General features: G+C 46.1%; 2 protein-coding genes across 3 annotated transcripts; one reads left to right on the top strand and one right to left on the bottom strand.

The window, feature by feature from the left end:
- The first annotated feature begins 2,359 nt into the window (after positions 1–2,359).
- abhd11 (abhydrolase domain containing 11) lies at positions 2,360–6,655 on the top strand. The gene is made up of 6 exons (XM_066696241.1): positions 2,360–2,612; positions 3,469–3,604; positions 3,864–4,037; positions 4,300–4,470; positions 4,665–4,846; positions 5,385–6,655. The coding sequence occupies exons 1-6, from the start codon at positions 2,485–2,487 to the stop codon at positions 5,518–5,520; spliced, it is 927 nt and encodes a 308-aa protein (XP_066552338.1). The 5' UTR covers positions 2,360–2,484; the 3' UTR covers positions 5,521–6,655.
- A 1,055-nt stretch (positions 6,656–7,710) lies between these two features.
- bicdl2l (bicaudal-D-related protein 2-like) lies at positions 7,711–25,140 on the bottom strand. 2 transcript variants are annotated; one of them, XM_066696239.1, is made up of 10 exons: positions 24,735–25,140; positions 22,280–22,495; positions 15,253–15,369; positions 14,864–15,010; positions 13,967–14,146; positions 11,920–12,084; positions 11,009–11,086; positions 10,237–10,346; positions 9,801–9,921; positions 7,711–9,122 (listed from the first exon to the last, which is right to left on the bottom strand). In XM_066696239.1, exons 1-10 carry the CDS (start codon positions 24,984–24,986, stop codon positions 8,865–8,867), a joined length of 1,644 nt encoding a protein of 547 aa, XP_066552336.1. In that variant the 5' UTR covers positions 24,987–25,140; the 3' UTR covers positions 7,711–8,864. The 2 variants fall into 2 exon arrangements, with proteins under 2 accessions (XP_066552336.1, XP_066552337.1); XM_066696240.1 differs by lacking the exons at positions 22,280–22,495; positions 24,735–25,140 and adding an exon at positions 19,187–19,781.
- Between the last annotated feature and the right edge of the window lie 1,175 nt (positions 25,141–26,315).

Genomic DNA, 26,315 nt, shown 5'->3' with positions numbered 1-26,315 from the left:
TTAAATCCAGTCTGAAACTCAAGAGCTGCCTCCAAATCGGAGTCAAGCCGCTTCCTCTTGGATATTTTGCCCCCGTGTGCCAAGGTTCAAGTAACCTGCCGCTGCAGAGCTGATCTAGCACTGGGATCCATTAATAGGCAACTATAAACATTGGTTAATGGATACCATAAATGCCAAATGGAAACCACCCGTTGCCAGATGCGTTGTCTATAGGAGCCACCGATAATCAGTGAGACAGCCCTGGCGCTCATTGGACTGTGGCGCTTTCGAACGCAAACACGAAAGATTCACTGAAGACCTTGGACTTTCTGTTTAAAAGGGAGTGATGAAACCACGTTTAAAAAACAACACCCAGGAGAAGCACCCTGAACACAGAACGTCTATTTTTGTTACTCTGGGAACCCAACCCAGGCTACTGCTGCGGCTAGTTTGGTTCCACTTATTTGATGTTATAATATTTGTATAAACCAGTAATATCACAGCAGCAGGAGCGAAACGTTCGATTCACAAGTGTGAAAGGAAAATATTTAAGTGGGAAAATAACATATTCCCCTCTTTCAAGAAGTGGGGGGCATGATTTGTAACATCAACAGGTTTGTTCCTGTTTATATTACAGGTGCACAATGTTCTGGAGTGTGGTGTTGCTTCCCGAATACACTTTAATGTTCACAACAGCACTTATTGATGTTCTTCAGCTAAAAAAAACCTACAAGCTACAGCCCCCTTCAAAATTTCAGATTTCAGAAAAAATGTGACACAAGGTTTCTGTAATCAAGTTTTGCATTCTTTAAACTCTATCAGTCTTTTAGACGTTTGGAACATAAGCATGTAACAGGCTAGCCTTGGAGCTGACTATATGACTTGGGTTACAAATATTTTTTGTATTGATGTTTGTCTGTCAATGATTGTTTTAAGTGGCTGGGGAGCCTTGCTATTCGAACAGTGATGTCTGGATTGTGGTGTTTGGTAGTTTGTGCTGATTTTCACATGTATCCTTGATGTAAAAGCTATGAAAATCTTAATTGGAATGGAAAAATCAAATACCAAGCATTGTTTGATTTCTTACAGTCTGATACTATAGGATATTAATGATATTAGTGGTTAAGACATTTCAATCTTTCTCCTCATTGCACATATATGCTATGTATGTGTGCACGTCTCTGTGAGTGTGAGCATGTGTGAGTACTATGGCAATTACACGGCTCCAGTACACCTGTAAACCCCTGCTCACACTCCTCCTCCCTGTCACTCACTTGTTTCAGTCCCTCGCTCCACCCAAGCTCAGCTGCGCTGCTCTTCCCTGTTGGCTGCGGGTCCCAGGCCAGCGCAGTATGTATGCATGGGCCCTCACTGACCCTACAGGGAGTCACAACATTAGGGCCAACGCAGGAAGAATTCAGAAAGAAACAGACCTACAGACAACTAAATGACTGTAAAGTGTGTTAGTGTGTGTGTGTGTGTGAAGAGACACTTTTATTTTATGATGTATTTGTTTATTGTATCACTACGACAAGCATGCAATCAGATAATCTCTCTCCTTGGCCACGATAGTTTCCAGCACTGAGGGACTCCTTCTCCCCCCCGATGGGACAGTGGACAATCTGTTGGGCACCAGTGCGGCCAGGCAGGGAGAAAGCACAACCCAGATCCATTGCTCCCCTGGGTGCCATTGCATTAACAATAGTACACTAACCGAGACAAACAACAGAGCGGCTTTATATTTGCTGATCCCTCATTGTACAGTAGACAGGAACATGTTATGAGCATTATCACACTTTTACAGCAATTGGTGGTTAATAGCAATGTAACTCATTCAATGTTTGATTAGGTTATTGTGTATATATCCAATATACTGTGTCTTACAGGTTTACAAAGTTTCCTATTTTTCTTTTCACTCAGATCCGTCGTGATCTGTCTGTGGTGCAGTGGCGCCCCCTGGCGGCTAATTGGCATAAATGCATGCAAATCCCAGTCATCCTCCAGGGAACCTCTAATTGTATTATGGTTCTCAATGCCATCCTGTTTGCGAGGGGCTGAAAACACGGTTTATAAAACATATATATTCATTTGAATATTATATAACTGTCCTGTTTCTGAAAACGGAAAATTCATTTTCCATTTTTTAGTGTGAGCATATTGTGCTCAAAAGACTAACGCTAAATGAAACAAAACGTTTATATAGAGAAAGAGAAAATTATTTTGTACAAGTTTTCACAATAACTCTTACCGCACTGTGTCCATTTCGCACCGCCAATTCAATTTTTAAAAACGCCCTGCCACCACCAGGGCCAACGTCACCACGTCGGCGCAACGTCACCCCGCCAGGGCTCTGCCCGGCTGCGGCGTGCGTGGTGACGTCGCCCCGTGCGTGCTGGCGCTGTTCACAGCCTTCTTCCTGAAGCTGACAGCTCGCCGTCGCCGCAAAATCACTTCACCCTGATCTCTCCTCTGGTGTCGAGCGCCAGAGACGCCATCTGCACGAACATGAGTCTCCTGTGTCGGCTCTGCCCCGGGGGGCCGCTGCTGGGGCGGACGCTCGGTGCTCTCGCAGCCGGGGCAGCCGTGGGGTTCCGGGGCGTCTGCACGGCGGTGTCCAGCGCCGGGTCTGCCAGGTGTGTGCTTTAAAACCAGCCGTTCTTGCGTGCATGTGTTGCAGGGGGTTGCATTGCGGGCTGCGGTGCCGCGAGTGGGCATTTGCACGGGAGGCTGAGCTTGCACGACGGGTTTTATTTCGTGTGCCATCAGCGGCTGCAGCCTGCGCCCACAGCGGGCACTTGGGCTGTTGTGTAAGTGTGCGGCCAGCCGCTCAGCACCCCCGTGCATGTTGTCATTGTTGTTTTGTGGTTTATTTTTTGCTCGGTTACTCGACAGAAACTGCTAAATCTCCCCCCCCATGTTTCTGTGTAAATCTCAGTGACAGATGAGTGTTGCACGGGTGCAGGGAAAACGTATCGTCTGCCCAGGAAGACGCACAAACACGTCCTCTAATGTCAGTCTCGTAGGACGACCAGATCAGGCCCGATTCAGTCAGGCATAAGGTTCACACAAGTAGGCCATAACAATCATCTCAGTTTTCTAATATGTATTTTTATAGTTTTTGATGATGTGTGATTGATTAATAACGGTATTTACAAATGTAGTTCTGTTGCCCAGTTTGCCCTGCCATTGTGTGTTATTATTTTTCTTTTTCTGTGGTGTAGATGTTTAGTTTTTATTGGGTATATGTGTGCCAGTCTAGGTTTTATTGATGTTTAATGTCCTTCTGCAGTGGGGGGGGTGGGATTTTAGACTGATCTGTTCTGGTCTACAACAATATCCTGTGCTGTGCGAAACTGAGGGATGGTGGGGAGGGAGTTGACCTTTAACACCAGTAAAGGACAGACGGAGACAGCAGTTCGTATTTCAGGGAGGGGATCTGCACGAGAGACACTGATTCTCCTTCCTCAGTGGCTCTGCTCTGTCTTCCAGGCCTGTGAGTTTGTCCTACGATGTTTTCGACGGCAAGACCACCGACACCCCCTTGGTGTTCCTCCACGGGCTGTTCGGCAGCAAGTCCAACTTCCACTCAATAGCCAAGTCCCTGGTGCAGCGGACTGGGAGGAAGGTAACGGTGACCTGCGGCTCCTTTAACGCTGAGACCGAGCCACTCACTACCTACCGTGTTACTGCTACTGAGGATGTTGTGTACCATCTCTTTAGTGTGTGGGGGGGTCCTCCCTCTTTTAAAAGGCATTCTAGCTGGGAACAATCTTTGAACAGGGGGTTTTAGCGTCACCCCAGTCTCACTGAAAGCGTCCGCCTGGCCCCTGGGTTGATCCGTGACTTGGCGTGCTACTGTCCCTAATTTTCCTTTGTCCAGTCAGGTGTTGACGGTGGATGCTCGAAATCATGGCAACAGCAACCACAGCCCCTTGCTGACCTACGAGGCCATGACCAACGACCTGCACCACCTGCTGAAGCAGCTGCACATCGGCAAGTGCGTCCTGATTGGCCACAGCATGGGAGGGAAGGTGGCCATGTCATCTGCTCTGCAACAGGTGAGTCTCTGTTGACACCCAGAGATGGACCGGTCTGTAGAGTCCAGTCTGCTCCAGGTTGTGTCTATAAGTCCAACATTGTGGAGCATTTACTCTTCATTAGATGCTCCACAACTGCCACATCTACACACAGGATGTCACCGTAGTCTTCCCATCTGTCTGTGGGCAGTCAGGTGCCGGCCAGTGCCAGTGTGCTTCTGTGTGGCGTCAAGCCGGCTAGTGCCAGAGTCTCGTCTCATCCCCGCTGCTCTGACTCCCACAGCCTGACCTGGTGGAGCGCCTGGTGGTGGTGGACATCAGCCCAAGGAGGACGACCATGCAGACCGACTTCCCGCACTACATCCAGGCCATGAAAGCGGTGAAGATCGAGTGCCACATCCCCAGGTCCACGGCCAGGAGGCTGGCTGAGGACCAGCTGCGCGCGCTGGTGAAGGTGCGTGTTGGGGAAAAGCCGGCGTTTGTCCGTGGTTGTGTGTTTAAGATCTAGTCCCGCCGTTATGAGCATAGAGTGCTCAGGTGTCAGATGGCCCTGATGATGAACTCGCAATTTTCTATCTAGCTCAGCCACCGAGGTATGTTTAGATCAGTCCAGGTCCTAACTTGCGTTCGTGTGGCCTTCTGTTACAGAAACGCTCCGTGAGGCAGTTTCTCCTGACCAACCTGGTCGAGCAAAACGGCCATTACACCTGGAGGGTGAACCTGGATGCCATCGCTGACCATCTGGACGACGTGCTGGACTTCCCTCACTTCGACAACAGCTATGAAGGTCCGACGCTCTTTCTGGGGGGAAGTAGCTCTCACTACATCAGGTAAGATGCCAAACGTCAAAGTGGATTTGTTAAAATTTCAATGTGTACAGCGCTTACCGACCTGAAGCCCGGTCTTTGATGACTACATCTTACATCTCGTTTAATTATGTTGAGTCTTGAGTTTCCATGGCCAACTTCCAGTTCCAAGCAGTTCCACAGATAGAGCAGCCTTTGCCGTTATTTACATAAGAAAGTGTCCAAACGAGAGGAGGCCATTCGCCCCATCGTGCTCGTTTGGTGTCCATTAATAACTGAGTGGTCCAAGGATCCTATCCAGTCTGTTTTTGAATGTTCCCAAATTGTCTCTTCAGCCACATAACTGGGGAGTTTGTTTAGATTGTGACGCCTCTCTGTGTGAATGCCCTTCATGATTTTGAAAACTTGGATCAAGTCCCCACGTAGTCTCCTCTGTTCCAGGGTGAAAATACATCTAACGAGACGATATTCACAGGAATCGCAGAGAAACCCCTTTTCTCTGGCGGAAGGGAATGGTTTTAACGTTTCTTCCGATTTCTCTGCCCCCGTTTTCCGCGCACAGCTCTGACGACTACCCCGAGATCCAGCGCTTGTTCCCCATGGCCGATATCCAGTACATCCCCGACGCCAGCCACTGGATCCATGCGGACAAACCTCTGGACTTCATCAGCTCCGTCTGCTCCTTTCTGCAGTCGTAGCGGCCCCGGGGGTGTGTGTGTGCGTGTGTCGATATGTGTGTGGACGAGGGGTGCGAGTTGCCCAGACCGACTGACCTTCCGGACCACCGACCGTAGAAAACTCGATGTGTTTTAGTTTTAGTCTTAATCCCCAGGAACATGTCTGTGTGTGTTAAATATATATATATTTTTAAGGGGGGGGGTTCTTTGGACAGGACGGCAGGAGGTTCTCGAGGACCTCTGCGCTCGTGGGGATTGGGTCCGGGGGCTCCTGGCCGTTGGCATTAACTGTGCATTCCAGGTGTGCGTCGGAGGTTGTGAACAGGCATCGCTAGCTATGCAAACGAAGGACCAGACACCTCCTAGATTCCAGCCGACTTAGATTTCTTTCTACTCTATAGGATATAGATATATATATATATATATATATATATATATATATATATATATATATATATATATATATATATATATATATTTATACTGGATCTTGAAAACGATTGCTTTCTAAAGAATACTTAGAATACAGCTCTGCTAGAATACGCTTAATAATTTGAATTGTTTTTAAAATCCACTTTTAAATTTGTCTGCTGGATGACACTCAGATTTGTGCGTTTGTTTTTGTCCACAGAGCTGCTCAGAGAGAGAATGGCCAGGCTTTATATTCTCTGCACTTTTATTTTTAGATATCGAACCCGTACTGGGGGTCTCCCACGCAGAGCTGCGTTTTCGGTGACTTAGAAATGATGCTTTTTTGGCAGCGGCGCCAAAGTACAACTAGAATGTCAGCCACCGTTTTTCCATTTCATCTCTGTCGATGTTTGTGAAATAAGTAAATCTGAGCGTACAGACACCCGTATATATAATAATAATATATATAAATCTTTTAAAGTAAACTTGAGCGAGACTTTATAACACAAGACTGACATTCGTGTGTCAGTTTTAAATGTTTAGATTTTATTTTATACGACCCTGAGGAGAGCATGCGAGATCACTGTCTGTAGTTGTTCTGATGGAAGTCAAATATCTCCCGGTCTGTTACACAATGTTTACTGTAATGTTGTTTGTTTTGTTTATCACACTACTTTGTTAAAGTCATGTTTACATGGTTATTCATGTTAATGCAGAAGTACAGTAAAGTTGATCCGTTTTTTAATTTTCACAGTGTCTTATTTTGGTTGTATCACATTAAACCCTCTTGAAAGTGAGTTTTTGCTCCTGCTTAGGGAGGCAGCATCCAAAACACTGCTAACAAAGGCAACCTGTTGTCTAATTATCTCAGTTACCATTATAACAAATTAATACACAACCTGTTCTTCACCCCCATGCACGCTTGACTTTCCTGTCATACAACACAGTTTAACAGATAAGTGCCTGTGGAGATAGGATTTATTATAAAATAGTGTTTTATAACTAGTTTTGACCTACTCTCAAGTGAGAAGTTATAAATCCTTGGCAGAAGCACAAGCGCCTGCTGCAAAAGAAAGAATTTGGTTTTGTTTTGATAGTAGAAACGGACGGCCTTCAGCATGGATGCAGAATATTTGGTTAGCCTTTGAAAACCACTGACCAGATATAAATTGTGCGTTTGTTGCGTCACCCCAGTGTTATTTCATGTAGTGCTGAAACTGAACAAACCCTCTAATAAAACCGAGGCCCTCGTCGTTCTCAGGAGCGTTCTTTTGAAGACCGCAGGAGATTATTTTTACTTAGACTTGTGTAGACGTGGGTGGAGCTAAATCACCAGTAATTATGTGATTAAACCAACAAGAGTTCAGCATTCCTGCAGTTAAACCGACTACGCCTTCAAACTGCATAAACAGTTTCGTTAAAAAAAAAAAAAAAGACTTGTATAGGGCTGCAAAATTACTTCAACGCCAACACACAGTGGAAAAGAATACACCCTTACAGTGTAATGAGATGCCAAAATATGTGGCACAATCTTGACTTCAGACCCGTACTGTCAAAAAGAATTTACTCATCTTCATTTACACAGAAAACAATGCGACTGTGTCCTTAATCTGCAGTTACAGCACGAGGAGAAGCATGTATTTTGCACATGCTTCAGCGCACTGTGCAACCTCTTACAGCGATATAGAGGTTTTTAAACGTACAAGCAAAACCATGGCTTTAAAGTCTTTCATTTTCAGGTATAGTCCTCAAAAACACCGAACTCATTTACATTTCTCATGAGAAGCTGTCACTTGTTCGTTCTCTTACAAAAGTATATTTATTGTTCAAGTGTAAATTACAAGTTGTTTTTAGACAAATGTAAGCCCCTACTTGAATAGCAGGTTATTAGGTTAGCAGGTTATCTGTCCAGGCCAGCGTTACTCAACAACAACCCCGGCCGCCAAGCTCCACAAACACCGTCCTGAAATAAACATGAATTAGTAACAAACCTTGACATGAACACTGAAATAGATGGCATTGAGCTACAGTACACTGTAACACCCTCTGCTCTTAAATAACAATCACTCTTATCATACAAAATACTTCATTTATACAGCAGATTTGGAACAAAAATAATCATCTTCAGTTGGTAGTGTTCACAGGGAGTTACTACGAAACCCCCGACGTATCCAGGATGTTTTGGTCCTTCCTTAACCGTGGTCCGTCCTTCATGTCTGTCCCGATCGCTTGTCTTCGTAAATGAGAGGTTTGCTTCATTGTAACACTTTCATTTCATGACTCCAGCGCAGTCTTCCTCACTTAAGCTCCTCCCTCTCCCACAGTGTCTCAAACTTAAATGTGCCTTTTAGTGCCTTCCATAAAAACTATAATACACAATATACATCACTTCCTCTCCGACTCGTGGAATACTTCGGCGGTGTTGCTCTCCTCTCCCCCACACTGAACAGGCATAATCGTCGAGTGCAAACTACTCGGCTTCGAAGAAAAAAAAAAAAACACAACATCCCTTTCCAAAATAAAGAGGAGAATACAGCCGATTCATGTGCTCAGATAAGTGGCAGAACTTTTCTAGTCCATCTCCCCCCCGCCCAAAAAGCCTTGTGGTCACTTAGGTGCGACTCTGTCCTGCGGAGAAAACTAAGGGCCTGTCTGGGGGGTTTCTGCAAGTCCACTTTCTGATCCAGGCATGAAACAAACAAAACGGGCGAGAATGTCTGCCGTTCACAGGAAAACCCAGGTGTCCCATCATTATCTATAAGACTTGCTTCCAGACAGTTATAAGCGTCACAATTAGTGTCAGAATCCAGAAACTGCGACTTTCGGACTGTCTTTGTTATTTTATCTACTTTCCTTCCAGATATAAACCGTGAACCTCTCCATGTCCCCATCCGAGACATAAATAAATAAATAAGCCACGCGGTTGGTGTTCCCTTGGTACCCCCTGGGCCATGCTAGTGTCCGGGCTGGCCGAGCCTCCCTCTGCGCAGCCACTCCCTCCAGGGCGCCTCGGTCCGGCCGCGCAGAGGGGACTCGGGCGCCGGACTCAGGGAGGCCACGGAGGAGACACGGCGCGGGGCGAGGGTGGGGGTGCTGGGGCGCCGCAGGAACGCCAGCCGGCCGATCCCGGTGGCAGGGGCCGGCCTCCTCTGGGCCTGGTCGCTCTGCTGCTGGCTCTTCAGCTGCTGGTTGATGATGAACTGGATGTCGTCCTGAGATACGGGGCAGAAAACGACAGACGTTACAAATCAAATTGTTATTTATTAATAAACACACACACACACACACACACCTATAATATATAATATAATTTAAGAAATTGAAATTCTAGTAATGTACTATTAATAACATTGTATAACCACTAGGGGGAGCCAGAGGCACACAGTTCTCATGGCCTACTGTTTGAAGACATGAGCAGAAAAATAATAATAATATTGAACTCACTTACAAAAGGCCATACAAGTTACCATCCTGTCTAACAGTTCCTACAGTTCACTTACTTTACAGTAGGGGTGTCAGACTCCAGTTGCGTGGGCCCGCAGTGTTGGCTGTGTTTTATTCCAACAGGAGATCCCAATTAATTAATTATTGTCATTATTTACTCAGATAGGCTTATCTAAGACTTTCATATTTTATTTTTATAGCCAATACTTTACAATATGTTGACAATTCAAAACACTGAACCCACAGAACATTGTTTTGAGTCATCCACACATTGTAAGGTAGTCCACAGTCTGGAGAGAAGGGTTCAATTCATCCAGTTAATTGTTTAATTAGACCAATTAAGGAGTCGAGAGCTGGGCTGGAACAAAACCCAGGAGACACTGCGGCCCCCCAGGACTGGAGTCTGACACCCCTGCTTTATGAATAATAATCCCCCTAATCGGTACCTGCCAGGCCTCCAGCTCCTGGGACAGCTCCAGTTTGCGGTTGATCGCCTCCAGCAGCTGGTTGTTGAGCAGCATCATGTCGTTCTTGCTCTTGATCAGCTCCGACTCCATAGCGTTCTTCCTGCACATGAGCACAGAGGGAAGAGATGGGTTTATCATGGTCTCTTATGTGAAGTTAACACTCAAATCCAATTAAAAAAGCCTAATGTGTTTTATGAAACCGCTCTGATTATAGGTGATAGATGCTGCAACTATGTTGTCGAGGTTATCCCACGCCGAACCTTCAAAACAGTCTTGAATACCGACCGGCTCCTCCTCACACGTCATTCAATGCTTCATTCATTGCTGGTTAATCTAAGGTATGCGCTGTTCGGAGACACACAGGCGGTGTGTGCATCTCTGCTCTCTGCTGTGCGATATCCCTAGTGTCACTCACTTGCTGATGGCCTCGTCGCGGTCCCGGATGGCCTGCTGCAGGACGCCCTCCCTCTCGACGTTCTCCATCCGCCGCCTCAACTCCTCATTCTCCTGCTGCAGCCGGGCAATCTGTGAAGGGGACAGGGAGGTCAGTCTCCTAGTGGTGGGATTCGGGGTCTGGGATTGGGCCTTGTGATCCACATCGCATCGATTGTGCGACTATCCTTTACTGAACCTCGTGCCCCTAGGATTGGAAACCGCTCGAACAGGTCAGAGTTTCTGTCGAGGCTGAGAGCACAGCCTGCGGTTTAAGATGCTTATCTTCCCAACAGATGACTGAAGATCATACGTGTTTCCTGCTCTACTGGCTTTGCTGCCAACACTGATGGCACTATTTTCAGGGTGGACTTCACAGAAACATACAAGGGACCAGGGGGGACAGAGATGGTTTGGATTAGTTCTCTATGGTTTGTCCCAATTTGTAAGCTCTCAGTTTGTCATTACGTATATCTCTGAATTGAAGCGGAGATTTAGAAGGCAGCCAGCTCAGACAGTTCGCAACAACCTGAGTAGACACAGAGGATTAAAGGCAAAATCCAAACCTAATTTTCTGTGTCGGATTCAGTTTCTACCTCACGGAGCAGATTAAACGCTCGACCCCTTTGCCGTGGAACTGGCCGAGATGATGAATGGATAATGCATCAAACGAAGGACAGATACCAGGTATAACCTTCGTGTTTTAGCCGAAATGATCTCTTTCAGATGCTTTCAAACACATGGCCCATTGTTACCTGATCCTGAAGCTCTCGTCTCAGATTGTCGTTCTCACAGGGATTGCTTGTCGGAGGAACACTGGCGCGATTCAGCTCCTGGGAGAGAGGATCACACAGAGATCAGGTGTCAGTTATCGGGGTCATGGAGCCCCCAGATGTCTCTTTGTGTGTCCAGAGCAGGCGTGGGGCCTCTTGGGACAGCAGGAGGATCTGGTTTCAGTGTTGGGCAGCTCCTGTTAATTTATGCTCAGGTTTACCGGTCCCTCCTCAAGGACTCATTCTGCTGAACAAACCCGTGCTATCACTCGGGTGAATAATAAGAACTCAATGATGGGAAGAAAAAACTAAAACTAAAACAAATGATAGTGCAGAAAGAACGGTCACTTCAGAATACTTTATAGAACTTATTCTAACTCAAAGAATTCTAATTCTAACTCCATGTTCCAATTAAGCAATTATAAACAATAGTGTGTGTTTTATAATGGTGGTACTGTTAGGCACTAGACAGTGACACACACACATACCCTGAGAGTACAATTGCTAGTCACACAAAAAGAAGAACATTTTTCAGAGCTATGCATTACCCACACTGTAACAAATGCACCGTCTGTCTGTACTGTCAAGTGATTGTCTTTTCAGTGGGGGAGCGACATCGTTTAGCACACCTCCTCAAATGCGTCTTTAGCTGCAAATGTGATTTTTACATCCTTCGGCTAATGACCGCCTTTCAGACAAGAGCCATGCAAGCGCTCCGAAACCCCATTACTGGGCTCTTACACCCTCTCCTCCATTGAGAGGAGAACGAGGCGAGGCCGGCGTGAGGCACTTCTCTAATGACGCCCTTTGTTGGGACTACAGATGAACGAGGCGTCTTTTGTCAGAGGCGGGTGTAATTAGATGCCGTGCCGCTGAATCACAGTCGGGCTTACCTGTGAGGACTGGCGCTGAGCCAAGCTGTGTGCCATCTCCTTGATCTGCGCCAACATCACATGCAGACTGTCCAGCTGGCGCTCTGGGTCTGAATGGTGCCGGTCCTCACTTGGATTAACCACAGAGTTCAGCAGCTCCAAAATGGACAGCACTTCTCCGGCCATCTGCAAATATCACAGTTTAGTGACGAGAGAGCTCTCAGTCACACGCAGAGCATCCCCCAACACCCTTCACTCTCCCACTGAGAAACAAGCCCACGGGCCTAATTATAGTCTATTTTTAATGTAATTGAGCTCATAAGTAGTGAAGCCAACAAACGAAGCACTTCCTGTCAGTCGCTCACCCCCCTCACAGGAAGAATTACAGCAGGACAGAAGCGAACACATGCCAGTTGTGAGAGAGCAATAAATACTACAGCAAAAACACGCAGATTATTATTATTGTGCGTTCTCAAACCGGAAATGACAATGGAAAAAGCAACAAAGCCATTAAAGGAGATGCGATGACACTGTGCTTGTTTGTGTGTGTTTTTAAGGTGAGTGGGAATAACACCTCGAGTAATAATGAAAGGGGCACACGTGGGTGTTGTTTATTAAACTAATTTTGGAGGGACAGGAAATAACACATCTCTATAAAGCGGTTTCATGTCAAAGGTTTCCTACATGACAAACAAAATGCTCGGGAAGTGGGCAAGACTAAATGTGTGAAAACAGGAGGGAGGGGAACAAAACATCTTTAAGTCTAGTTTGGAAAGTTTGACTCAACAAAGACACGGGCATTACATATAAAAAGCACATAACCAGTAGAATAAAACTGCATCTACTTTTAAACCCCACCGCGGCCGATTGAAACAAACAGCCACAAAGAGAACACAAACGTCCAATTTTCCCAGAATGCAGCACAGGAACCACAAGGCTGAGTTAGCAGACAAGAGATGCCAAATTGTGCATCCGTTACTTGTTCTTGCATCGCCTGCATAGTATCTTTACGTCAAGGCTGTTTGTTTAAACACAGCCGGGCTCTGCACACTTCACCCGAAACACGTCAATGATCTGCAATCATCAACACAACCCTTAAGAAAGCTTGTCCTCCTTTATATTTTTTTGGGGCAAGCTTGTCTGGCAATTGCAAAGGTCTTACCTAACTTTAAAAAACAAAACAAAAACAAAAAAAACTTAAAATCAGATTTACATCAAACAATCCAATTTCCGAGCACAGCAGGCGAGTATAAATTGTGAAATAAAGTAATTAAGCAGAGGGCAGCTCAGTACACAGTGATCCAGATCAGGAATGCGAGCTGTGTGGGATGGTTGCATTTATCAAGGGCTGAAACACACTGTACAGTCTGCTCAGATAAACAGTCGAGACATGTTGTCCTTTACATCAGCCGTGCCGAGACGCCTCGCTGGGTCTGCGGGGTTCAGCGTGCCGTCCCCCTCCTAATCATGGGATGTTTCCTCTGGGTCAACCACGACAATTTGCCCTAAGAGCACCGGATCCGCCAGACACAACACAATCACCGCCTCGCCTCGGTGTCAGATGGGGAGATGTGATTGTGTGCCCCCTCCCACGTGTTCCTCAGCTCACAGGAAGATAAACAGCCTTCACTATGCCTGGAGCATGCTTACGACTTCACTAGAGACTTTATCCACAGCCTAATTGTGTCTCGACCAGAGGTTAATGGCAGAATAACGTCAGAACATCGATATCTTTAGAAATGAACATATTTATTAATAATAACGTACACTAACTGATATTATTTACATTAGGGTAGGCTGTGTAGGAGTGTGTGACTCAGACAGCCAATCAGAAAGCTGTGACATCACTAAATACAGAGTGGCCACTCAGAGAAGGCAGGCTATGATGCCCACAGTCAATCAGATTGCCTTTCTACTCCATCCTGTCAGTCAGACTAAATATAAAGCTCTCCACACAAGTATGAAGTCTGTCCCTGTCTGAGTGCAAGTAGAAATGTCCAGCTGTGATGGACCAATCACAACTGGATCCTTCCCTCCAGTGAGCGACAGAACGTCAGTATGACTTTACCTGCTCCCGGTCCAGGCCCCAGCGCTCGCTGTCCAGACTGTGCTCGAGCTCCGACAGCAGGGATCCCTCTCCCGAGCCGCTGCCCCGCAGAGACGCCTCCTCTTGCAGCTCCTCCACCTGGGCCTGCAAGAGCTGGCTACGTCCCCGGGCCGCCTCCAGCTCGTGCCACGAGTCCTGCAGCTACACAACGGTCAGGGTCAGGGTCCGCCCACCACAGAGATCAGACATTATATATATATATACAGCCCAATCCATACTCTTTCCACAGTAAATACACACAGACACACACAAGATCAGGACAGCCTAAACACATGCTGGGCATATGGAACAACACAATTTAGAAAAAGTCAAAATCTGTACATTGAGTAAAACAGCTCATCTTAAAAGCTGCCCTAACTCCAACTCCAAGATAAAACAGTCTTTCCTGACGCTGAGCACCATGGATGAACACAGACGATTTCCTGTGTTGACTAGAGAACCAGGCCCTGCTGAAAAGCCGGAGACGCCACATTCCTGTCCTAAAATGTCTCGTATGTGTGGATTCCAGCAATGCCAGTTACACCAAGATCCTCATGTCAACATTAATCCCATAATCCTCTGCATCACTACCTGCGGAGGGTAGGAAACCACTGCCTGTGAAGAGCGTTGGCTTTGTGCTCAAGACGAAAGCTGCTCACAATTATTTATTTAAGGGCTGAGAACATACATTGCGCCTTTGCCCTCGTTAAACCGGAAACAATGTATGTTAGCAGTACAGGGAAGTGATTGGGAACGGGCTAAGTTTCCACTCTTCCCTTGTTCCCTTTCCTTCGAGATCACGATCCCAGGCTTCGCAGGCTGCCCCCTATGAGCCTCGCGTGAAGTCAGGCCCTGAGCGCGGTCTACAAGGTGCTGTACCTGCAGGCCCTGCTCCTGGCTCTCCTGCTCCAGCCGGGCAGCACGCTTGCGCAGAGACACCAGGCTGTCCTGCAAGGCGCTGTTCTCCTGGAACACAGCCTCCACGCGCCGCTCCAACACCAGCTTCTGCTCCGACAGAGACGCCACCTGGAGCCCGGGAGGAGAGCAAGAGGCAGAGAGGGACATGGTCATGCGCACACGTCAGATTTATTCAAAACTGTGCCTCTGCTGTGTCCAACTAGTATCACTGCGAGATGATTTTGCTGTAGGCCTTCGTTTGTATTTAATTTTCTTCATCTATAACAAGGAGGCGTTGGGTTCGACTTGGTTGAATATACCGAAGTGTGGGAAATTGGAGTTTTTGGCTGTTTTGATTTTCGGCCACTCACCTGTTCCCTCAGGGACTGCAGGACCTCCTCGTCCCTCCCACCCACGTCGCTCTTCTCCCGGAGTGTTTCCTTCACCGCCTGCAGCTCGGCCGTCAGAGCCCTCTCCACCGCCACCGCCTGCCGGGGGAGAGACACGGTCACCGATCAGCACTCAGCCTTGTCCACCCCGCCCAGGCCACAGCCCCATGAAAACAGCTCATCTGTTTGTTAAGGATTATTTCTGATAATTTCCCTTGACTGCTTTTTAAAACTGCTTTCAGAAAGTGCTTTTAAAAACTGCAAAACAGAACTCGTAATCATTTTTGGTATTATTCAGAAGTCTAACCTCAACATTAATCTCTCTTCAAAACAACACGTTCCATTAAAAATACAACAGCGGCCATGTTTGGCAAGGAAAGGGACTTGTCAGAGTGGGGGAAAAACACGCAGCTCAAAGCATTGGATGTCACTTTTCTCAGAGCTCTCGCTTGTTGTTTGAAAGCTGGCCTAGATCCAACCCTGTCTGTCCTCGGCAGAGCAGATTGTATTTATTTACAGAGTGGACTTTGCAGAACATTAAAAAATGGAAAAAAAACACACTGAGGCATTAGAGGACTGCTGCCAAAACAAAGGGTTTCCGTCCGAAGCCCTGAGTCAGCAGTTTGTCGCCGCGGTGTCGAGTCCCATCACACGGGGACAATGGCAGACGAATGCCGGAGCAGCAGATGGAGCGTGCATCTTGGTCTTGGCAGTGACATCACCACACCACATTACACAGAGCGAGAGAGAGATCGGAAAAGGTAGAAAAAGTCAGAGGAAGACAGCGAGGGTGAGAGAGAGAGAGAGACGGAGACTGAGACGCTGAGGCCCCCCCAGCATCAATCACAGCCATCCCCCACCGGCAGCCCATGACCCAACATCAACCCTCTGCACCAGAGAGGATGTCACCGAAAGTGAATGCATCGGGGGTGTGGGGACCATTTGTTCAGTCGGAATAACAAAGCCGACAACATCAGCACTCCCGCCTCAACGGGGTCCGCCAGCCCCCCACCCCCCAAGCCACGGTGGGCCAGATTAGATAGCTGACCCCCCACACAGCCACCAGCCCCATGGGGACCATGCACAAAGACGTGCCCGGGGGGGGGGGGGGTTTTGCGGGAGCACGTGGGGTCCCTGACGCACATGGAGTGAGAGGGAAGACAGAGAGGGGGTTCGTAAAGATTTATAGGCATGTGTAACGATTCTCTCTCACCTCCAGATTACTGCACCTGTCCTTCTTTTGTTTAAAGACTGAAGAGCGACCTGTGCTTTTGTCCAAAATTGTCCCGTCGTCGAAACACAGTATTGTATCAACTGACCCACAGGTTTAAAGTCTAGGCACAGCAAACCTTTTCAGGCTTGGCATCACCCCTCTGTGTTGGCCCCTGTCGCTGGGATTTAAGGCCCAACAGGATAGAAGGAAGTAGCCTGCGATCTCCGCTCCTGGATTGAAAAACTAAAACACAGGACAGACAACGGCCGAGGATCACAAGCACCTTTAAAAGCCAACGTTTCGACTACAAACTACACCTCTCTGAATGCTATCAGCATACTTGTAAGCCCGTATCGGTGTGATCCTGTGTCCTATCCACTTCGGTTGCTATACAGTATCGCAGTATCCCAAGTGTAAACACTGACTATGCCATCCCCCCCACAGAGCGTCCGCAGTCCTCACAGCTTTATGCTCTCACACTCCAGAGAGCAGGTATCTAAACTACCTCCCCGACTGACTCAATCAATAAACGGATAACATCCCACACCATATGAGTGCAGCCTTTTACAGCCTTTTCAGAGGAGCGGTTTACTCAGTCAGTAAGTCACGTATAGATCTGTGTGCTCTTGCAGTTTCAAAGTTTAGTGGTTAAACACAAGCTCTCTCCCCAAGGAAAGAGGCCGGATTATGGACTTAGGTCTAAATATTTCTCTGCTTTTCCTGCAGGAGACTCTAGCTTCTTAAGAGCTTAGGGTCTATAACAGTTCATTACAAACGCCATGTGATGCTTTTCTGTTGGGGTTTTAATAAAGCATTGAAAGCTAACAAACCTGAGGGCCCCTTTAGCAGATTATAAACACAGTACAAAATTCACAATGTTGCCCACTGTAATCTCTCCTCGGCTCCCAAGGACGAACTACATTCCAAACATTTTTCTAATGCAAAAAAGTACATTTAATAACATTGTAATACGATTCATACTGAGATGGACTTTCATTTGAGGGAAGTAAAGACATTTCTCCCATTTATTGATTGAGCCTAGGAAAGAAGCAATTCCTTTTTCAATATATATTTAAAAGCGTCTCATGTTGCCCACGCTTTATTTTTTATCCAATTGTGACGATAGTTGAGCAATCTGAAATTGGATTGTCACTTGACAGGCAATATTTCCAAAAGCAAATTCCATAAAATTTATAGCTAAATAACATTTCAGTTAGGAATAGTTTCCTGGGAGGATTCTCCAATAAAGTGTCAATGTCGTGTGATCAATTAAAAAAAAAAAAAAAACTATACATATCTAAGCACAGTTTCAATCAAGCAGAGTTTCCTATATCCTCAATTTAGCTAATGAATTTTCCTAATTAAATCTATCATTCCGCATCAGAACTATAAAACATCCTACCGTCAAATCAAAATATGTGAAGAAAGGCTTTATAAAGCCTCTTTCTAAGTTTATTTACTGGAATGTTTACCAGCGTAATACTGACTTTTATTGAGCTATCTTTTATTCTCTGAACTTTCCCTCAACCAGCTGCTAAATGTGTATTTTCTTTCATGGTCCATTAAACTGATGCTTGGAGCCACATAAAGGAAAGAAGATGTCAGGTTCATGGACTGTTTGAAGAAAAGGACAGATTTACAGCCCGTATATTGCCTGTGCAAAGATGAGCTCAGTTTGTAGGCTTATCACTTCAGTTCTGCAACGATTACCATGATTTATTCTACTGTCTGATGATGTGGTACAATGCACCAGTGATTTATTAACAGGCAGGAAAATGTTAACTAGCGACGATGGTAAAGTCCGCACACAAGACTTACCTGACCGAATGTGTTACTCTGCTTCACCGAGTTCTCGAGACCTCTCTCCTCGACTAACTTTCAGACCCAATGGGGAGAACGAAAAGTGAAGCGGCTTGTAATGTCACTCAGAAATGCAGAGCAGCCTCGAGTCTATTGTGCTGTGTGTATGAAATTGTTCTGCTGGAATCTGGGGAATGCGGTCAAACCTACCCGCTGACGACAAGAGAAATGACATGCTTATTTTAATTACTAAGAAACCACAGTCATGTCCTGATTAGCTCTGTACTAAAGGTAGATCTGTCTTAATTTAGTACAGAGACAAAACAAAGTGGTAAGAAATCAAAATGCTAAACACAGAAGACTTGCATTTATCTTCCAGTCTTATTTAACTTCACAGACTTATCCTCCTTGGCTCTGAATACAGAAAATATTTTGCACCACATTTTTTCACCCGTTTGTGTTTCAGTACACACCGTTCTGTGATCATGGTTTTGTTTAAGACTGTTTAACTAAGTTGTGGATTTGGATGTTTGAACAGGCAGGCAAACAAAGGATATTATGGTTTCAGGTGTTGTGTTCGTGTCGCTCATTGCCAACACAACTGTGTCAACAATACAGTAATAATAAATGGTGGCATAACTTTGAAAGACATGCCTGCTGGAGCACAGAGTGGACCTTTTCAATATAGAGGTCTTTTACCGACAGGACACTATGTTCACTCTGACACACTTGAATCATTAACCAACTATACTGCTTTGATCCTGAAATCAATGTACACTTTCCCACACCTAGCCCTACATTATGACCTCACTCTCCTTCCCCACCAATCCCCCAATGGGATCTCGGAGTGAAAACCAACCCGAGAGACACCAAAAGACCTGTGAGACACAAACCCTGACTCACCGTGAGGGGCACCGAAGACCTCCTGCCCAAATCCGTATCGGTCACCAGGTCTGGCAGAGACCCGTCGGCCAGGGAACTGACAGAGCGTTTCAGAGGCAGAAAACCCTTCCCGACGGGGCGACGCGTCTCTCTGGACGGCCACCTTTGCGATTCATTGACAGCGGTTGAAAGTACAGAATCAGACATGGCCTCTCACTCAGACGAAGCACTCTGAACAACTTCCTTCTCCTTAAGTGCTGAGATTCTGAGATAATTTCGTGAACACGTTTTTCCTGCCCTTTGAATTCTGTAAGACAGCTGCCATAGGCTGGAGCTCACTTCTAATTATAACCCACACACAATCAGCATTTCCACAGAGACAATGCCTTCTCTGTTGATAAGAAGTAAAAGTTTGCGACTGCAGAGACTATGCAAGAATGTAGTTCCTGAGAGTCAAAAAACGAGTTGTCCCAGTTCTCAAAAAACAATATACTGTGTCCTGGGTGGCAATCCAGTCCACTTTTGCTGTTACTTTAATCCAATTTTTATTTCAGCCTATCAAACAGATAAGGGTATTGTTTTGTACTGAAGTTCCTGCAGTCAAGAGCTTCCAGTCCAATATCTCTGTGTTACACTATGGGATGAGCTGTGGTTTCAGGAAGTACTATAAAATCTGTGTTGCACATGCCTAGCCTTCGACATGACAAACATCTCTGATAGAGACCGAGCCAAGACTATATTTCAGCTGAAAACGAACACACCTTGAAGTCCGAGAAACAGAAGGTACTGTTTATATGTACAGAAACAAAGTAAATATCCAGATCAAAGGGCGAAAGGCGCATTGTGAGGAGGCACAATAAAGCCGACTGTGCCAAACACTGACTGCTATATAAAAATAAATACTGCAGTCATGCATTGCTTTGATATGGGAGCAAATACGTACTTACATACATACATACATACATAAAACAATCCTTCACTTCAATCTCACAACTGACAGAAATATCCTCCAAAAAGACCCCCTCTATGCCACAAAGGAAAATGTTGAGATGGAAATTTCAGGTGACGTGCTCGGACTTTCCCACCAAAAAGAGGTCAGTGAGGATCACAATTAAACAAAAACCCCGCTGGCACACTATGACCCCGGTCAGGTGGTCTGTTGCACAATCTTGGAGTTCTCCAGCTCCTCGACGGTGTTATTTTGACTTGAGGGTCTGACGTCACATCAGGAGTTTCCACGCACTTCGGAGAGCAGGACAAGACTAATGTCTTCACAGGGTCTACACCCACTGGTTAATGCCTCTGAGCAACAGTGCTGCCCCAGACTGTCATGTGAACTCTTTCCTTTCTCCTCAGGTGGGCTTCTCTCGTCACGGATAATCCCCTGCTCCGGTTGACCTCTGACAGAAGGAGACTCACTTCTGTTCTTGAATGGGGGTTGAAGTGAAACAAGCCCCTTTGCCTCCTGGACAGACCCCAGCCTAAAACCGTAAAACTGTAAAACCGCCTTCACCTCGAAAGCTGGAAATTCCGTCACCAGGAAACTGGGAGGCAGGTGAAGTAATTCCAGAAAGAAGGACTCATTACAAACAAGTCATGTTTAAAATAATACTTTTCTGCCTCATTTCCTTGTATTAATCACCCTTCTTGGTTTACTTCCTACTTCTCACTAAACCTAATACAAATGAACGAACTGTCTACAAAGTGGAATCTGAAGAAATCCCCTTAACATTAGTGGATTGTTTCCAGGTATACATTCAAGTATAGATCTGAGGAAGTCTTAGTTCTTAGTGCTCTACCTGCTGTTCTAACCACAGTGAGCTTTCAAAATAATGTTTTTCGGTTTGTTGGGCAAATAACAATAGCAAAAACTTCTTATTAAAAACCCTTGTTTGACAGTGGCTGAAATAACCGGTTTCCCCCTGTTGTGTGCCCTGCGTCGCACTGACAAAGATAAACAGAGCCACGCCTTGGGCCAGTCTCAATCAAAACCCTGATCCTGCAAAATCACGTACAAAGTTGTACCCCAGTGTGTTATGATTTTTAAATACTATAAAGGGGCTTCAAACAATAAATTAAACCGCAATAATGAACATACAGTGAGGGGAAAAAGTATTTGATCCCCCGCTGATTTTGTACGTTTGCCCACTGACAAAGAAATGATCAGTCTATAATTTTAATGGTAGCTGTATTTTAACAGTGAGAGACAGAATAACAACAAAAAAATCCAGAAAAATGCATTTCAAAAAAGTTATACATTGATTTGCATGTTAATGAGGGAAATAAGTATTTGACCCCTTCGACTTAGTACTTGGTGGCAAAACCCTTGTTGGCAATCACAGAGGTCAGACGTTTCTTGTAGTTGGCCACCAGGTTTGCACACATCTCAGGAGGGATTTTGTCCCACTCCTCTTTGCAGATCCTCTCCAAGTCATTAAGGTTTCGAGGCTGACGTTTGGCAACTCGAACCTTCAGCTCCCTCCACAGATTTTCTATGGGATTAAGGTCTGGAGACTGGCTAGGCCACTCCAGGACCTTAATGTGCTTCTTCTTGAGCCACTCCTTTGTTGCCTTGGCTGTGTGTTTTGGGTCATTGTCATGCTGGAATACCCATCCACGACCCATTTTCAATGCCCTGGCTGAAGGAAGGAGGTTCTCACCCAAGATTTGACGGTACATGGCCCCGTCCATCGTCCCTTTGATGCGGTGCAGTTGTCCTGTCCCCTTAGCAGAAAAACACCCCCAAAGCATAATGTTTCCACCTCCATGTTTGACGGTGGGGATGGTGTTCTTGGGGTCATTCCTTCCACATTATGAAAGAATGTAAGTGGAATTAATCAATTTATCAATCAACTAGTACTGAGCAAACTCTTGGTATATGAAGGAAGTACTACACATGAAAACCTGTCACCAGAACATGTCTGAAGGAATACAAATATAGGAGAACTGAGCTACCAGGTGGCCAGACACTGTGGGGAAAAAATACACTGACCTAATCGAGGACACACAAGAAAACCATAGTCAGTAAATAACTTCATTGTATCTCTGTGAAACCCTGGACGCCCAAGGCTCGAGCAACCGGATCTGTAACCGTAAGGCCAAGCGGCCTCGTACCTTGTTGAGCTGCTCGATAAGGCGGCCGCAGTGCTCCCCGTGCTCTCGCTCCGCCTGGCTCTTCTCCTGCTCGGACTGGCGCAGGGCCCGGGTCAGCCGATCCACCTGCCGGCCCAGCTCCCTGGTGTCCTTCTCCAGCTCGGCCACCTGGCTCTCCCACTCCGACTGCCGGCCCTCCAGCCTCAGCCGCAGCTCGTGCTTGCCCTGCTCCAGCTCCTGGGGGGGGGAAAGACACAGACGACTGAGCCACAGAGCTATCATCATCCAAGCAGGAGGTGGAAAACAAAATCCCTTCCAGTCTTCACCGGTCCCGGCAGAACTTCCTCCCTGCTGACATGTTATTTTACTAGTTTGTTTTTCAATAACTATTTTTTTTCTGGTATTGCAGATATACCCTGTCAGGGCTTCATGGTCTTTCCTCATTACTTTTCATACAGTAAACCTGAATATAGCGACATGAGAAAGAATAAAGGAAGTTGTTTGGGCTGATTTCCAATCTCTATCTTCTTTAAATCCATGGATATTTTATATTTTTGCTACTGCATCCACTGTAGCAGTGTTTCCAATATACTTTTGAAAAGCAGACTCTGCTCAAATCCTGTGTTTGAGGTAATGCAAGTTTTAAGGCTTAATTGTTGACCAAAAAAAAAATTGGAACAATTGCAGGCTGCTGGCAATTATACTAGTACAGTATGCACTTGTTATTTGAGGCCTGTAAACTGAACTGGAGGTGAGGGAATTGAAATCTCTAGCTTACACACAAAAACAAGCGTAACAAAGCTCCAAGGACATCCAACACCCAACACAAGAATGAAATACCCTGGTGTAGAAACTGCCAAAAACATACAAGTAAATGTCCTCTGTAACAACAAACCTTATTTCATTTTAAATAGGTTCCAAAACAATTTATTTTCCAGCAATAGATCACGCTTTCATTACTTTTCACCACAGAGAAGAGATCATCAAGATCAGTATCCGGTAATGAGAAGCTGGTTTGATGCATCAAAGCAGTATAATATGTTTCTTCACCTCTGGTCCCAACAGAGCTGTTCTGTAAAGCTCCAGAACAAACACTTGAACCCTTTCCGGAGGGTTTATTATCTGACACTAATTTGACTGGTGCTAAGATACAGGAAAACGGTCTTGTTGACCACTACATGTACCTTATATTTGTGAGTTTTGTGTTATTGTATGCATCTTTTTTTTTTCGTCTTCCATCAGATAAAATTGAGAAGAGGAAAAATCAATGCACAGACATTCAAGACTGAACTAGCAAGCTGTGTCCATCAAGAAATTAACTGATAGCAATTCTGGATCAAAACACTTCTCGTAAAAGGGAGTCACATGTGCTTAATGGTCTTCTGTTTATTTTTACAATATTCAATAGTACTACCAGAAACTATCTTGATCTGGTGAACAAGAAACACTTAAACGCGTCTGACTGTTGACAACTGAAAAAAGCAATGCATTTTCTGCACATTATTTTCCATATAAGAGCACACAGTATTGTTTCTCAATAGATCTTCACTTCGGTTACAGAGCAATGTGCTTTAAAAGACCGCAAACCGCCCATATAGCGACCACATGACAGCAGATCTAGCGGGTGTGTCATGATAATGGGTTTCCACTGTGTGAGCTACACAGAAAAACACAAGAACAGCCATAACTCACTGCAGCCTGGCAACAACGTGTCACCAGCAACACGACAAACTGAAACTTAACTGTAACTGTGCACATTTTCAGCGCTCATCTTCCCCAAATCAACTGGCAATGCGTCTTATAGAAACTTAACGTCAACTTTGATGTCGTTTGCTTGGAATCTGTTAAATGTTTTGTAAAACATATGGTATGGCCATAGGCAGACCTGAGGTTAAAAAAAAAAAAGACAGGTGTGCAGCTTTCCTGACACTTTCATTAACAAGTCAGTGTTACAGAGCAGTTTTACTGATGCTCTTAAGTGGGTAAATATGGGGATCCTCATTAAAAAAAAAGTCATATCCTGTTCATGTTAGCTTAGTAGGTACTCGCAAACAATATATGCAAAAGAGATTACTAAACCCTTGCTTTTACTCTACTTAAGCACTGAAGCCTATACATGCATCCAGGTTTAAGAAAGTGTATTTATAAATGTATAAATGTGGACAATGCCTTGATTCTCACCATGAAAATGATCATATGGGCAATAAGAGAAAGTTGTGCGGAGGGACCTTGTCAAGATCCCCGTTTTGCCCACAGCATTGTCTTTTTACACTGAGAGACACAAGTGGACATGTTCCGTCTCAAAGTGTGTGCAACTACCCACACCTTTCTGTCTGCCGCTGTCACCTGCGCGCACCCAGCCCCGCACCCAGCCCCGCACCCAGCCCCGCACCCAGCCCCGTACCCAGCCCCGCACCCAGCCCCGCACCCAGCCCCGTACCCAGCCCCGCACCCAGCCCCGTACCCAGCCCCGCACCTCCAGCCTGTCCGTGAACTGCTCCTGAAGTCGCTGGTTGTCCTCTTTGAGCTGCCGGTTCTCCAGCAGCAGCGCGTTGCCCAGACTGGCGGCCAGAACCAGCTCCTCTTCCTTCTGCTTGAGAGCCGCCAGCAGCTCGCCGGGGTCCTGGTCGCTGGACAGCTCGTCCGAGTCCAGGTCAAAGCCGTAAAACTCCTCCTCGGGCTCCATGGCGTGGGACTTGAACCCCCAGGCGTCGGACACACGACTCATGACTCTTTACTTTGTTTCAATTCGGGGATAGAAACTATTGTTCTATTAGTTCCAAGTCGTCCGTTGTCATTTTGTGGCGCACCGGCTCCACACGCACCAGAAGCGTGACTTTCCGCGCAGCCGTGTGAGGGGCGCCGGCGTGCAGTGCGGTCCGCTGGGCGGGGCTTCGGTCCCACTCTCAGGTGAGGAGGAGGAGGAGGAGGAGATGAAGAGAAAGTGATTGAAAGTGCGAGATGTGCAGAGGGGAGGCTGGGGGGTTGCTTTGCGTCAGATGGGGGGCAGGTGCTACTGGGATATTGAAAGTGGAATAAATATAAATTGAATGTCAAATGCTAATCTATCCCAGCCTGTTGGTCCCTCTCTGCGGCTTCTCTGGATCTGATCCCTGTGTTCACACAATTATGACACATGCAACAAGTGTCTGTATTATAGTCTATCCGTATCCTTCATTTGAAGCACCTTTATTCACTGATTGGTTTTTGTTTTCAAACATATTGTTCATTAAACTATACTTATGTATCAATTTTCAGTTTCAGTTTGTTGCACCCGCGATTTAGGAGGAATCTAAACGATTTTTCGCATGATCTCTTTAAAGGCAGGGTATTTAAGACTGAAGCGAGGTGAGTAGGTCAAGTCCTGTGCATGTTGAGCCAGGAAACCCATGCCACGCCACTCCAGACTTCTGTAACACAAAGCACTCTAAGTGTTACAGGCTTTATGATGTTTGTATTACCCTCCCCCTCCAGACCCTGCCTGTCACTTGCGCTATATTATTCTTCACATGTATTGAGCAAATGGCACCCTATGGGCAGCAGCATTGACAGCAGCCCGTGTCCACATGGGGGACGTGTCCGCCTCCATTGTGTGGCCGCCGCTCTCGGGTCAAAGGTCAGCCAGTATGCGGCTGTAAGAGCAGGGCAGCACGGCATCCTGACGCATGTGCGCTCATTGTGTCCAGTGTGCAAGTGGCATCTGTACATATGGCTGGGGCACAAACCCATAACGAGCAACTGTATATCAAGACGCATTACTTATTGCGGATCTTTCCTTTGTTTGCACAGCAGCCGTCATTAGCGCACAGAAAGGGTCCCCGCACTGCTGCTCTAAGTGCTACATTAAACGATGGCGTTGGATGTTTCTTTGCCTTCCAGACACGATTAAACATACAGTTGTGGAGATCAAGCACTAAAAAGTATTACCCCTGGGTCATTGATGTTTTGCTGAAGGACCATGTAAACAGATGTATGCACACTTTATCATCTTGAAGTGAAAATGGTCCATCGGGGGGGTCAATAGGAAGACAGGCGTCTATGCATCGCCGGGGTATCT

The sequence above is a fragment of the Amia ocellicauda genome, chromosome 22 (genome assembly GCF_036373705.1).
Source record: "Amia ocellicauda isolate fAmiCal2 chromosome 22, fAmiCal2.hap1, whole genome shotgun sequence".
Classification (NCBI taxonomy): domain Eukaryota; kingdom Metazoa; phylum Chordata; class Actinopteri; order Amiiformes; family Amiidae; genus Amia; species Amia ocellicauda.
The sequence above is the reverse complement of the archived record's forward strand: the minus strand, read 5'-3'. Positions and strand labels throughout refer to the sequence as shown.